The sequence below is a fragment of the Heterocephalus glaber genome, unplaced genomic scaffold (assembly GCF_053883595.1).
Source record: "Heterocephalus glaber isolate CG9 unplaced genomic scaffold, H.glaber_assembly_v1.0 deba00000122, whole genome shotgun sequence".
Lineage (NCBI taxonomy): Eukaryota > Metazoa > Chordata > Mammalia > Rodentia > Bathyergidae > Heterocephalus > Heterocephalus glaber.
The window spans coordinates 69,969,866-69,984,942 of record NW_028258138.1 but is presented as its reverse complement, the minus strand read 5'-3'; the positions used below and the strand labels follow the sequence as shown (position 1 = coordinate 69,984,942).

General features: G+C 35.5%; 1 protein-coding gene across 5 annotated transcripts in view; it reads left to right on the top strand.

The window, feature by feature from the left end:
* The window catches only part of Gsk3b (glycogen synthase kinase 3 beta), a 189,254-nt gene that overhangs the window by 78,001 nt on the left and 96,176 nt on the right, over positions 1-15,077 (top strand). For all 5 annotated transcript variants that reach the window (XM_004835656.4, XM_004835655.4, XM_087209012.1 and 2 more), the window contains one exon: positions 11,670-11,753. In XM_004835656.4, the coding sequence (XP_004835713.1) occupies positions 11,670-11,753 (84 nt within the window). The remainder of the gene's footprint in view (positions 1-11,669; positions 11,754-15,077) is intronic.

Below are 15,077 nucleotides of genomic sequence, written 5' to 3'. Positions count from 1 at the left end.
TTGAACCTCTTACTGCTTTCGTAGTATAATTAAAGCTGTTTTAACTTCAGTTGTATATGAAACCTCTATATATTATTTTACCTTATATTGTGTATTTATTAACAAAACTTTGTGGTTGTAGTTGTTCTTCATACTTTTATCTTTTAATTTTTATACTAGGATTACAAATGATTTACATACCACAATTATATTTATGTATTTATCATTACCAGTGAGCTTTGCACTTTTAATATGTTCTTGTGTTACAGTCAATGTGTGTTTATTTCAACTGTCTTTAGCACTTCTTATATATCAGATCTCATAGTGATAAGCTCCCTCATTCTTTTGTTTATTTGGGGATGTCTCAGTTACTTTTCTCATAGAAAGTCTCATACTTTCTGAGACAAAATACTTCTCTTTTTTCTTTGGTACTGGGGATCGAACTCAGGACCATGCACTTGGAAGCAGGCAGTGGAACCACTGAGCTAAATTCCCGGCCCCTTAAGACAAAATATTTCACACCCAAAGTTAAAGGAGAAAAGGTTTATTGTAGCTCAGAGTTTAATAGGGCAGGCAGAAGGCAGCAAGCAAAGCAGCAGCAGCAGCATTTATATTCTATCCAGGCTGTAAGCCTGTTGATTGGTGCCACCCACACCCAAGGTGGGCCACCCTTAATCCCCGCACCTCACACCAACCACCTCCCCAGACTCCTGCCTATGACCACATGAGGCTTTGGGACATCTAGACACAAGCCATAACAAGGCAAGTCTCTGATGCTTTTATATTCACGAGGAAAACTTGGGTGTGTGTGTGTGTGTGTGTGTGTGTGTGTTGTTTTTGTTTTTGATAGGGGAGTTAGGCAAGGAGAATTTTTGCTCAGATTGGAAGATTCCTTCAAATTAATACTTTTGTAAAGCTTTATTAAGGTAATTATTGTGTCGTATTGAGTTAAGAGCATATGTAAATAAAGGACTTCACAGACAATAAGTAGTACATTCTATTATCCAGGTAGGGGTATCCCTATTAGCACATCAACTGAAGGCAAAGGTTTACTTTAAACAAAGTCACCTTGAGTTTGAAGGCATAGAGTAAGATTTTATTTGTCTCATCACAATTTTAATGTGCCAACAGTAAAGACGAAGATGAGTCCTGGTGTATATGTGCACAATTTTCACTGGACCAGTTTGGCTGAAAAGTTATTTTTAGGCCTAATAAATTACAATTTGAATATAGGGCTCTTAACAATTCTTAATCTTTATTGATCAGTTGAACAGTGATTTGAGATAGCGAAACACAACTTTGCTCCCCTGAATGGGGAGTAGTCTTGGGTGTTTAGTGATGGGTGGAGATTCACAATTTGGTTTTCTTTTTTTGGGGGGTGGGCTTTACTGGGGATCGAACTTGGGACCTTGCACTTGGGAGCCAGGCGGTGGAACCACTGAGCTAAATCCTCACCCCTACAATTTGGAAACATGTATTTGCCTCTCCAGTTCCCTTTTATTTTTCTGCTGGTGGTGACATTTCTTAAAATGAAATGTATTGTATATTTTTAACAAATTAAGGGTATTTTACGTCATCGATTTAAGTATTCAGCAGTTGATTATTGAGTTGATTTAGGATAGGATTGTTGTGGAACAAGTTACAACAGCAATAACCAATAAGTAACAAAATATCCCATTTTAAAGCTTATTTTCTAGTGGGGAGAGATGGTCAGTGAATAAATACATAAAATATAATGTCAGATGTTTTGTTACTGTGGTGAAGAATGAAGGCTAGAGGGGACATAAGGAATGCTGGAATGAGTACTAAAGTTGCAATTTAAAACAGTGTGGAAAGGTAGAACTCGAGGAAACACCTGAAGTAGATGAGGAGGACTAGATGCTCAAGTATTTATGAAATTGTAAGAAATATGAAAGACTAAAGCAGGAGAATTGCAAGTTTGAGCCTAGCCTGGGCAACTTAGCTACTTTAAGAGACCCTGTCTCAAAAAATAGAAAATGGGCTGGGGCTGTAGCTCAGTGTGAAGGCCCTGAGCACAGTTGCTAGTACTACACACACACACACACACACACACACACGCACGCGCGCTTTATCCAGTTTCCCTCAGTGATCACATCTTACAAAACTATAGTGCACAATCATGATGTTGAAATTGATAAAACCAGGTTTCCCCAGACTTCTTGTACTCCTTTTGTGTGTGTGTGAAACATAGAGACAGAGAGATAATATATATGTGTATTTAATTCTGTGCAATTTTATTACAGATTTTTGTATTCATCATCACAGTCAAAATATGGAACATCAGTAGGGGCCAGGGATTTAGCTCAGTGGTTTCACCGCCTGCTGCACAAGTGCAAGGACCCAAGTTCGATTCACGGTACCAAAAAAAAAAAATGGAACATCACAAGGATCCTCTTACTTCCCTTTATAAACACACTGTCTTTTCTCCCTGCCAGCCTTCTAACATTCAGTAACCCATGGCATCAGTCTCTAATCTCTTCTTCATTTGTATGCTTCTTTTTATTTTAATAATGTCACACTACATAACACGTTGGGAGTGGCTTTTTTGTTATTTTTGTTTTGGCTCAGCCTCGCTCTCTGAAGATTTATCCATGTTGTTGCATGTATCAATAATTATTTCCATTTTTGTAGCTGAGCAGTATACTATTGTGTGGTAGAAATGTACCACAGGTTTTTTGTTTTTTGTGGTTTTTTTGTACTGGAGATCGAACTCAGGACCTTGTGCTTGTGAGGCAGGGGGCAGCACCACTGAACTAAATCCCCAGCCCCAAAATGTACCACAGTTTATCCATTCACCCAATGAAGGACATCTGGCGGCTATTCTGAATGAAGTTTTGAACATTCAAGTGCAGGTTTCTATGTAAAAATAAATTTCCATTTCTATGGGATAAATGGTGAAGAGTGCAGTGGCTGGAATCCTGGGTATACTTTGAATGTGGAGCCAACAGGATTTATTGGCAGATGGACTATGACATCAGAGAGTAAGAAGAATCATCACTTAAAGGTTTTTGGCATGGGCAGCTGGAAGGGTGGAATTGCCAACAGTTGAAATGGGAAGGGTATGGATGGAGGAAGTTTAAGGGAGCTCAGGAATTTTGCTTATGACATAGCAAGTTGTAATTCATACTAGACCCAGATGAATTGTCAAGTAGGCATTTGGCTAAAGTCTGAGGATATACAACAGGTATACATCAGATTCAAGCTCTAGACTTGAGAGGTAATTGAGACAGCTAAAAAGAGGCAAGAGACTGGGTTCTTCAATGTTTAGAAAATAGATTAGGAAGAATTGTCAAAGGAAACTATGTCTAGCCACTGAGGAAAGTGGATAATCGAGTGTGTCCGGGAAAATATTAGAAGAAAATACTTGAGGGAGGGAGGAAGTGATCAACTGATAATCTGTTTCTGTGGAAACCTTAGTTATTGCACATGAGCATGCTCTCTGTGGTATCCTGAGATTTTAGTTGGGTTCTGTTATACAGGTATGTAGGATGGTGTCCTCTGCTGTTTTTTTTTCTTAGTAAGAAAAAAGTTACTGAGTTTTTGTGTGTTCAGAAAGCAAATGGCCCCCAGAGAGGAATTGAATTCTGCCTGTGTTCCAACACTGTGTTTTGGAGTGGGGGCGGGCTTTAATCTCCAAGTGTAAGTGTTCTGTTTTTGGCATTTTCACATCATTTAAAAAGTACTTTTAATGGCATTTAATGTTTTTTATTGTATTAAATCTTTATTTGCATACTTACATTTCTTGCCTCTTTCAGTACTGAGGTATGCTTTCTTGTCATATTCCCCAATCATAGAGTAATAAATGAAAGTTGGATGGAATTGAATTATATTTCACTGAGGTAGATAAGACAGTGGAGTCTGACACACCTGGTTTAATCTTGCCTCTGCTGTTTGCTAGCAAAATCCTTAACCTTTTCATATCTTGTCATTCCTCAGAAGTAGGGATAATAATGTTACCTAATTGATAGGTTTATAGAGATAATTAAATGAGGTTAGGAAGATAAAGCTCTTAGTACAGTGCCTGGATCATAGTAGATTTTTAGTGTTCTATAGTTGTTAGTGCCATAATTACTATTGCTAATAATACATTGACTTTCAAGATGTAAGATTAAGGAATATACTTTTAAGTTAGGATTTACTTACATGCTAGGGCCTCTGAATCTAAGATTCTAAGGTTTATATCTACTTCAGTAATCTCCCTTCTCCCAAAATAAGGCATAAGTGGAAAATGCCAGCCCCACTCAGCCTGGAGGCACTTTTCCTGATGTTTTTCATAAATTAACCTTTTTGTGCTGGGCAAGTTTTTTGTGTAGCATTTGTTTGTGTTGCTGATTGGGGAAAGAAGCTCACATGAATCTTGCTTAGTGTTTGTATAAAATGGAGGGTTTGCTATAAAATATTGTAAACCTACCAGGGCAGTAGATTATTTTATAACTGATTTACAAGCAAGATTTTTATTAACACATTAATTATAGTGATATGTAAGGAAAATGTTAATCATAAATTCCTAGAACTTTAGTTGATTAATCTAGAAAGTCTATCATGTATGTGATACACATACTATATGTATATGTATATTCTAAGTGCAAAATTGAGATTGAATATCAGGAACTAACTTTTCGTAGTTTTTAGAGCGGTGATTAGCAGACAGGGGGCCTGCATCCTGTTTTTTAATAAATTTTTATTGAAGCACAGCCATATCCATTCCTTTACATACAATTGATGACTGCTCTTCCAGTATAACTACAGAGTTGAATAGAGTTCATTCATATAGCCTGCAAGCCTGAAGAATTTATTATCTATTCCTTTATAGAAAAGTTTGCCAAGTTTTGTTAATTTTTGTGGCATTTCTCTTCCAGCTTTCATTCTTAGTCTCTTGTATTCATTCTTTTCCTTTCTACTTAAATATAGATGTTTGTCAGAATTTTTTTCTTGAATATCTTTCCATTCTTAGGGCTTATGTGACAACACTGTTTAGGATCTACTTTGTGACCAATTTCTTTTTGGTGTCCTTCATAGATTTCTTTTCTACTTGGGAGTTTGGCCATGTTTTCTTATTTTGCACACTGTTTATATATTCCTCTGGCTTCAAAAATCATCTAAATCCTAAGTAGCTAATGGGTAAGTTGAACATACACATTTGGTTTATCTTTTGAGACGGTCTCACTGTGTCACTATATAGTTCAGGCTGGCTTGAACTCACATGTAACCCAGACTGGCCTTGAATTTGAAATGATCCTTCTGCCTTAGCCTCCCAAGTGCTAGGATTACAGGCGTGCACCACCATGCTGAACAAGTTAAACATATTCAGATTGTTTTCTGGATGTTTCCATTTTAATGTTCCACAGTCATTTCAAACTGAGCATGTTGCAAACTCAGCTCATTCCCTTCTGCTTCCCAGCTTCCTAGGTCAGTGAACCTTACTGCCATGTTAATACTCACAGAGTGTAAGGAGCCTGTTGATTATCATTTCCCTCTTCCACTTATCGGACCAATAGCAGTAGGTGATCAAATAACTCTTGATTTTGCTTCTCAGTCCTATTTTCACTGTTTCTATCTCAGTGCTGGCCCTAGTTCTAGTTATCTTCCCCTAGTTTGTATAGTAACCTTTTCTGTCATCATCCAAAAACAAATGCCTTGCTTACAACACATCAGTGGTTCTTCATGGCTTGTAATATTTAAACTCCTCAACATTGTACTTAAAACTTGTCACCTGACTCCTTTTCAGAATTTTGCAAAGTAATTAAATTTTTGTTATCTCTTCTCCATACTTATCTATAGTACTTTCTGAGTGAGACTTAATCATGCTATGTTGAAATTATTTTCTTTACCCATTAAAATATAGAACCTTTGGCCAGGGATTTAGCTCAGTGGTTTCACTGCCTGCTGCGCCAAGCTCAAGGACCCAAGTTCGATCCCCGGTACCAAAAAATATATATATAAATATATATATATATATAAATAGAACCTTTGAGGACTATAAAGTTTTGCATACACAGTACCCTGGTTCTAACACATAAGTGACTTCAAAATATTTGTTGTGCACAGGGAATTATTTGGAGGTGATTTGTTTTTTAAGTCAACTCTAGGGTCTTTTGGTGCAACTGTGTTTACTGTGGAATCAAAAGATTTAGTCATGGATTAAGCACTTTTTCAGTCCTGATATGATTGCTAAGAATGGATAACAGAACTTTGGGTAACCTCCATTTTTGCAGAAGATACATTTCAGTAAAATATTCTTTAAAGCAAAACCTTTGAAGTGAATCCTGTTTCAATAGATGTTATGAAGTAGAGCTTTGTGTGGTAGGGAGAAGGCCTCCCAAAAGAATAAGCTTTGGGAAAGAAAAAAACAATGATTGACAGCCATATGATTCCTATGGTACACTCACAGTATTAAGTTTGCCAGTTGTTTCTTTACTTAAAATTTCCACTTTTCCTTTATTGGACTTTACATAATAACTTTACACAAACAGTCTTCTGGGAAACCTTGATTCTATGCTTTTAGTTTCCAGAAGTTTTTCTTCTTTTTTAAGTGTGAGGTGGCAAGTTATATAAAAATGAACAAAAGCCTCTGTATCTACTTTAGAAATGGATATATTTTATTGGCTATTGGATAATTTTTCTTCTAAATATGACTTTCAAATTTTCTTATTAGTTACACATTTTATTCCATCTTGACTAGTCATTTTGTTTTTCAAGTAAGTTGAGAATGACATATATTCTTTTATTTTCTCCGTGTCAAGGTTTTTAGGGTTTTTTGTTTGTTTTTTGTTTTTTGTTTGTACCGGGATTGAACTCAGGACCTTCCACTTGTGAGGCAGGCAGCAGAACCACTGAGCTAAATCCCTGGACCTCTGTGTCAAGTTTTTTTAAAAAGTCTTAACTCTGTATATGAAGTTCTGTTCTGTTGCATTTTCCTTCCCTCCTCTCCTTCTCAGTGCTGATGATAGCCTGGGACCTGTAACTTAGAAAATACTGTCTTAAGATATGGAAGATACTTGAAGGTAGAAGCTACTACAGAAACAGAGAAAGTATGTTGCCAAAGACGAAACGACTTGCTCTGAGAGCTCTGTAATATTTTAAAATTCAGTTTGCTCTTAAACTTGTAATAAGTTGATTGGACAAGATGTGTGACTATGTATCTGTGTGTGCCTATAATGTAATGTTTGATTTCCAAAAGCCTTTCTTGAAAAGCATTCTTAGAGTATGTAATAAATTCAAAAATATTTCTAAGTGCCTCAGAAAAGATTACTGTGTTGGAGCAGCTGATGATGGCCTGGTTAAGGAAGTGGGAATTAAGTAGCAATTTAAGGATGGGTAGAATGTCTGTAGGTGGAGGGAAGGGTAAGACACTCCAGTCATAGTTACTGACCAGTGGTTTAGAATTCAGAATAAACAATACTCTCACTTATGAGGAAGAAGTCAGACCTAGGTATAATGTAGAGTTCACATTGTTTATTAAAATAATTGTTTATTAGAAAATAAGATTAAATTGCTAAGGATAGATCAGATTATGAAGTAATTCATTGCTCTCTCACTGTCTCTCTCTCCCTCAACCTTCCTCTTGCCCCACATAATAACATTGTACTCTTTGGATTATTGTTTGTTTGCATGTTATATCTTTTTACTTCCAAGCTACCTGTGCCCTTCAGTCTAAAAGATAATATGTATCTTCTATAAATAGAATATAGTTACAAGAGTTTTTTTCCGGGGGGGGGGGGGAATCTACCTTGGCGATTTTTGCATTTTGATTATAGTTATTTCATTCACATTTTGTGTGATTTGATGTGGTTGGAGTTGCTGGTCCCACGTTGGCATTTGTTTGTATGTCTCATGGTTTTTCTTCCTCTTTCCCATTTACTGCTTTCTTTTGTTTAATGTCCGGTATTGAATTTAACATTTTAAAAAGCTATTTTCTTAGTGGTTGCTCTAGGGATTACAATTTGGATTTCAGTTTATCACACTTTTTTTTTCACCCTTGGTACCAGGGATCAAACTTGGGACCTTGCGCTTGCGAAGCGGGTGGCAGAACCACTGAGCTAAATCCCCAGCCCAATTTATCACAATTTAATCCCAGTAAAATATATAGTACCTTTACTCAAAGGCAGCTTCATTTTCTCCCCCCTCTTTGGGCTATTCTTGTCTTATATATTGTATTTATTTATAAGCCAAATAACAATATACTGTTATTTTGTGTAATATTTAATGTCTTTTGATGAGATTAAAGGGTGACAATTAAATATTTGTACTTTGTAAAAATTTTCTGATAGCATTTCTAGTGCTCTTCATTTCTCTTTGAAGGTTTAGATTAGTATCTACTGTCCTTTAATTTCAGCTTGAGAGATTTGTTCTAGTATTTTTTTGTAGATCTTCTACTTTAGAATTTGTTTTTACTTTTTCATATTTGAGAAGTAGTTTTGTTATAAATAGCATTCTTGGTTGACACTTTTTTGCTTTTTTTTCCTATTAGCACTGAGTTGTATGGTTTTATTTTAGTTTTTACTTTCTTCTAACATCTCTTTTTCTGTAATTAATCAGTTATTGTTTTGCTTTCGCTTTCTATGTAGTTAGTCATTTCTTTGTTACTGCTTTCATTTTTTTTTTTTTTTTTTTTTTTTTTGGTGCCTGGGATCAAACTCGGGACCTTGTGCTTTCGAGGCAGGCACCAGACCACTGAGCTAAATCCCCGGCCCCTCATAGTTTTTTCTTTCTGACTTCAGATTGTTTGAATGTAATGGGCCTACATATAGATCTCTGTTTTACTAGACTTGTTGAGCTTTATAGTCTGTTAGATTGATATTTTTCACCAAATCCAGCCCATGCAACTTAGTGAGACTCTATTTCAGAATTTTAAAAGTGCCAGGGATGTATCTCAGTGCATATGAAGGCCCTGGGTTCAATCCTGAATACCACAAAAAGTCTTAGCAATTCTTCATTAACATTTCCTACTTTGTATATAATTGTCATTATATCTTTAATTTTTAAAATACAGTTCTTTTAATCCTTTTTTTTTCAGTTCTTTTAATTCTTTGAACCTAAAAATGATTGCTGCTTTGTGTTCTTTACTAAGATCAATAGTTGTATCTACCAGAGTCAATTTCTGTTGAGTACATTTTTTTTCTCACCTGAATATGGGTCAACTTTTCCTGTTGTTTGCCTGTTTCACACATTTTTGATATAGCATTTTATATAATGTCACCATCTAGATGATGACTTAAAAGTCTTCTGAATATAGTTGCATTAGACCATATTATTCTTTTTGTAAGTTGCCTGGTTGTAATCTGTAGATTCTTTCTCCACAACAATTAGATGCTCTTGAATTCCGTGTTAAATTCTTTGTTCTTTCATTTCTTGGCCTGCTTCATTGTGTCTTTTGGCATGCACAGCTTAGTGTAGTAATGGCAAACCTTTTAGGGCTTTCAGTGATAATAAACAGCTGGCTGCAGCACACATGTCATAGGTTCATTGCCACTGGGTTAGTGTCTACACAGTTACAGGTTAGAGATTGTATTCAAATACTGAGTTGGTAAGGCTTCCACCATTTTTGATGATTATTCCCTATGTGAGTTAGAGAATTCATTCAAAATTCAATTTTCAAGTAGGCCTTGCTTTTTATTTTTCTGTGACCTTCTAAAGTCTCATCTGCATTTGTGCATAGCTTCTCATTCAGCTAGAAATGAGTAAGGAATTTATTTTGCCCTTTATGCCTCTCTGTTTTCTGGGATTTCCCTGTTAACTTTCTGGATGTTCTGTCTGTCTGTAATTTTTCCCCAGCTGGACTGCAGCCTAAGAGCAGCAGAATGAGGGCTTTTTTACTCTTGTTTCCTATCAGATTTGCTGTTTTTACTGCCAGTACCAATAGGCATCGGTTTTGCTTTATGTTCTAAATGATGGTAGCCCCCTGTGAAAGCAAAATTCCTGATTTTCATGGTAAAACTATCTTCCTGAGTTGATGGTAGTGGGGAATGATAGCATCCCCAGGCCTAGGGAATTTTAAAATGAGGAAACTTATGTATCCTTTCTAAAAAAGTAGAATATTATAAACAGAAGAGTAAGGGTACGTGACTGTTTATGTCCTCATACATCTCTTGGGCATCTTTTTTGACTAAGGTAGTGTGCACATTCTTCTACATCTGTTATCTAGCAGTTTAATAGTTCCCTGTTACCTTGGTTAATGAGTCTGAAGAAATTGTTCAATTTAACATAGTTGTGTATGTGAAAAACATTCAGTTTTACTAGCTGTACATCATTAACGGGATGAGTCTTGGTTTATTGGCAGCTCTCTTGCCAAGCTAGCTACCAAAATGTGAATTGGTAAAGTATAGAAATACTTCGAGAAACAGCTTCACTTTGGAATGGAAATTGACAGTTTTGAAATTGGTAATGTTTTCTCTGTCCTCCTTTCCAATCAAAACTTGACCCTGACATCAGTGTCTTTATTAAAACAATTGAACTGTACTGTAATTCTGGGTTTGCTTCAGTTAGCATTTTATAACAAATAATAGAATGACAGTTTAGTATTTTATAAAACAATTTAAAATATGTCTGTATACATGAGTCCATCTCTGAAGGTAAGTTTAAAAGAACAGTCACTTATTTTTGCCCCTGTAATCTAAAAACTAGAGGCTACCCTACTAGAATAGTTTTGCCTATCAGGCTCCTGGGCTTTTAGGCATCCTCACCACCACCGCCACCCACCCCCACCCCCGTGCCTTTTTGGCCTTTTATTTCTAACCATAACACCATTTCCCCCCTAATTCCCAGGTATATACTTCATGTTTTGCAGCTCTTTCAATCATTATATTAACTAAAAAATTTTTTTTGTGGCCACTAGATGATATGTTGGTATTTCTGACAGCCTAGTATGTTGTTGGAATATATCCTCCTTATATAATCTATTGAAAATTATTACTGCAAAATAATATGGTACGAAGCAGTTATATTAGTATTTAGTATTTTATTTTCAGGAAGAATGAGCCTAACTTTAAAACTTTCAAAGGAGGAAATTGTTTTTGTGATCTATCTACAGATCTGTTGGAACTGTGCCATTTTTAGTATGCCATGTTTTAACTATTACTAAAACTTAGCAAGTCAGCCCCTTTCATGCAGTTAACTCCTAGTTTTTTCACTGTGTCTTGAAAAACAAATGACCCCGGGCTCATTTGTTTATTATTCTGTTTTAAAAATTACTATTATAGGTACAAAAATAACACTAGTAAGGGATCATTTCAGATATTTCTTACAAACTGCAGACCAGTCTCTCACATGCTATACTGGTAAAATATCAGTTTTTATAATTTCTGATCACCAGACTGACATTTTTGCAAAATATAGTACAAATTACTACAAAAGCAAAATTTAACAAAGATAAAGAATATAGGTCCTAATTCTTACTATATTCATAAATTTAAAACTGTTTTGTCAAATTGATATTAAAGATTCTGAACACTCTTGATCTTTGTATTTATCTTACTGCTACACAGAAAAATACAGTTCATGGACTAGTAACAAATAGTTCTACAGATCAGAAATGGTCTACAGACCATACTTTTATATAGCATGCCCATAGCCTGCTGTTTGTAGTGTTTAATATTATTTTGGAATCCTCTTGGTCATTTTAATTAATAGCTGTTATCCTTAAAAAATACTTTCATGTGTTTCCTTTTCAGAACCGAGAGCTTCAGATCATGAGAAAGCTAGATCACTGTAACATAGTCCGATTACGTTACTTCTTCTACTCCAGTGGTGAGAAGGTAAGTGTGACAGAAAGTATGTACTAAATATTGTAATGACTTGTTATTCTTCTAGAAATAACCCCTTTTCCTCCTCTCTTGCAACAGAACAGTTTTGCTAATCAAATGGAAGAATTCATACCCTAAGCCCCAGTGATTCTGAGCCCAAGATGTAGTCATTGAATAACATTATTTATGCTAGGAAATAAATTTTTCAGAATTTTCTTCTTTTTTTTTGGAAGCGTCTCTTTGGTTCTCATGCAAATTTATTTAATACTTCTGTTTGCCGTACGAGCTTATGTAACCCTCTGAAAGTTCATTTGCTTATTGGAGGGAAGAACATTGTCATTTTGTCAAGTGGAAAAGTTGATTAGAAGGGAAGAGGAAAGATAAGGACTTCAGTAGTACCAGAATAAGTTTTAAACGTGGGGAAGCAAGTTTGTGTCTTGCCAGTGAGAAAGTTGGAAAAGGTGGGCCGGGGATTTAGCTCAGTGGTTTCACTGCCTGCTGCGCAAGCTCAGAGACCCGAGTTCAATCCCGGGTACCAAAAAAAAAACGAAAGTTGGAAAAGGTGTAGAATTGTTATTAGCTTGTTATTAAGTGGTGACTATTACTGATCACATTTAATTCTTTGAAAGTAAAGAATAACAAAGTATTTGTACTGAAGATTCCCACACATCATCTTTGCTCCTTTTCACTTTCTCTTCAGAAGATGCTATGGTACTTCTGGAGCTAGAAGAAAAGAAAAGCAGTTTCTTCTGCCTGACCTTGGTCTACTATATTTCTTTCTGCCTCTTTCTGTCTCTCATTCCAATTTCAGTCTCCTTAGCACAAGCGCATGTGTGCGTGTGTGTTTTCTTGCTTCCTTCCCTGGTTTGGGGTGAAGGAACAAGTCAAGTAACAAATTATTTCATTGTTTTTGACAAAATTAATACCACCTTAAAAAGTTCACTTCGAGGTCTGGGGATTTAGTTCAGTGGTTTCTCCATCTGCTGCGCAAGCTCAAGGACCCGAGTTCGATCCCTGGTACCAAAAAAAAAAAAAAGTTCACTTCGTATATTGGATTGCAGATTTCATGCATATAATATCTAATATTCTTAGATCCATAGCATCTCTTGATTTCCAGCCCAGTGTCTTTTTTTTTGGTACCAGGGATTGAACTTGGGTCCTTGCGCTTGCGAGGCAGCCCAGTGTCCTTTTCACTCCACGTAACTTTTCTTAGTGTAATAATTTTTAATCATTTTATTGAACATTATTTAAATTTTCTTAGAAATCTCTCCCCCAAAACAAAGCTTGTAATATTGGAAGATATCTGTGTGTTTGAGATGTTGATGTCTGTGCCTACAGATCTAATTATGGTGTTATATACTTATGTATTTCAGCCATTATGTTTTAACAACCATACTGAGCAAATTGGTCCTTTATTGACCCTTGTTTCTCAGTTTTTTTATTTGGAAGATATGCATAATCAAGCATAACATTCTTCCACTGGGCCTCAGAAGGAATGGTACCATTTCCCCATCTCCATACAATCTCCCATATGGGTACTATCAAAAGAACAATGTTCATATAAGGAATGAATTCATTTTACCATCCTTTCTATTTTTTTTTCATGAAATTTATTGGTACATTTTAGGTATAAAATACAGTTACATTCATCATTGGGATCTTGTACCTTTACATGATGTATCTTGGTTGGCATTTTTCCCTTTCCCCTGCCCTCCCTTCACCCCCTCCACCCTTCCCTATTTGCAAAGACTTTGTTTCCATTTTTTTTCTTTTTCTCATATTGTTTCTTTTCCCTTCTTTCCTTTCCCCAACCCCTCTCACTTCCCCTACTCTTTTAGACCTTTTCTTCCTATTATGCAATATCAATTTTACATTGTTTTAATTACAGTATCAAAATTTAGAGGACATTACCACAGATTTTACACAATTTAAAAGGATAGAGAAAGCATATTACAAAACTTTTTTGAAATAAATTTGACAGCTTCTAAGAAGTACCTTGGAAGACAAATTAGTGAAACTAACTCTGGAGGAAATATAAAATTTGAATAGCACCTATTAAAGAAAGTATATTCCTAGCTTGAAAACCTACCTATATGACAACAGGCTCATACACTTTTTTTTTTTTTTTTTTTGGTACCGGGGATCGAACTCAGGTCCTTGCCGCCTGCTCAGCAAGCGGCGAAACCACTGAGCTAAATCCCCGGCGCCTCATATTCATTTTAACTGATGAATTATATCAAACATTTAAAGCAGAAAAAAGAAGGAACATTTCTCCCCTCATTTTAGGAAATCAACATTGTGCCAATCCTAAAACTGGATAAAGATAATAGAAGAAAAAAGTATGAACATAGTTAAAAATTTGTTTAACAAAACGAACTATTAGAAGTCAAATCTGGCAGTAGGTCGAAAGTGGTTTTATTATAGGGATGGCAGTGTTGGTTCAGCATTGGAAGATCCACCCCCAAAAGTCATCATTTTAACAGAGGAAAGGAAAAAGCCATATGATCCTGTCACTAGTTAGAGAAAAAGTATCGGATTAAATTCTACAGCTGTTCATGGTAAAAGCTATCAGGAGACTAGAAGTAGAACAGAACCTTCTCAACAGATAAGACATATACTCTGTACTTCCAGCAAAAACACCTTATATGAATGGAAAAGATAGAATGCTTTCTCCCTAAGGTGGGGAACAAGGGCAGATATGTCTACTTTTCATCTGTCCATTAAACTTTGAAACATAGGCCCAAATCAAAATAGTCTGGCAATAAAAAGAAACAGTTAGCATAGGATTGGCAAGGTAGAAGTAAAATCTTTATTTGTAGAAGAAATGATCATCTACAGAGAAAATACTAAGAAATCTCTAGGAGGCCCTAGAACTTGTATTTGAATTTAGCAGGATTAGAAAACACAAAGTATATATAAAAATTCAGGTCTATGTATACTTGCTATAAATGAAGAATTGGATATTGAAATTTGAAAGTTATGTAGGAGTACAAAGGACCTAGAAATGTAAAAAGAAAAAGAAAAAAAAATATTGTTGGAAGATGTTTAGTACCTAATTTTAAGCCTTCCTCTAAAGCTACAGTAATCAAGGCAGTGTTGGTGTAAGGAAAGACATATAAGATCATTGGAATAAAACAGAGAATCTAGAAATAGAACTAAACAGATATGGTCCAATGAGTTTTGAAAGATTATTTAACATTAACATTTTATAGAACATAAACTCAAACTCAAGAGCAGAGGAAAAAATAGTGTTTTCAGCAAATGGCACAAGAACACCTGTTATCCGTATATAAAAAATTAACCTCAACCGTTTATTTCCATACATAAAAATAATTT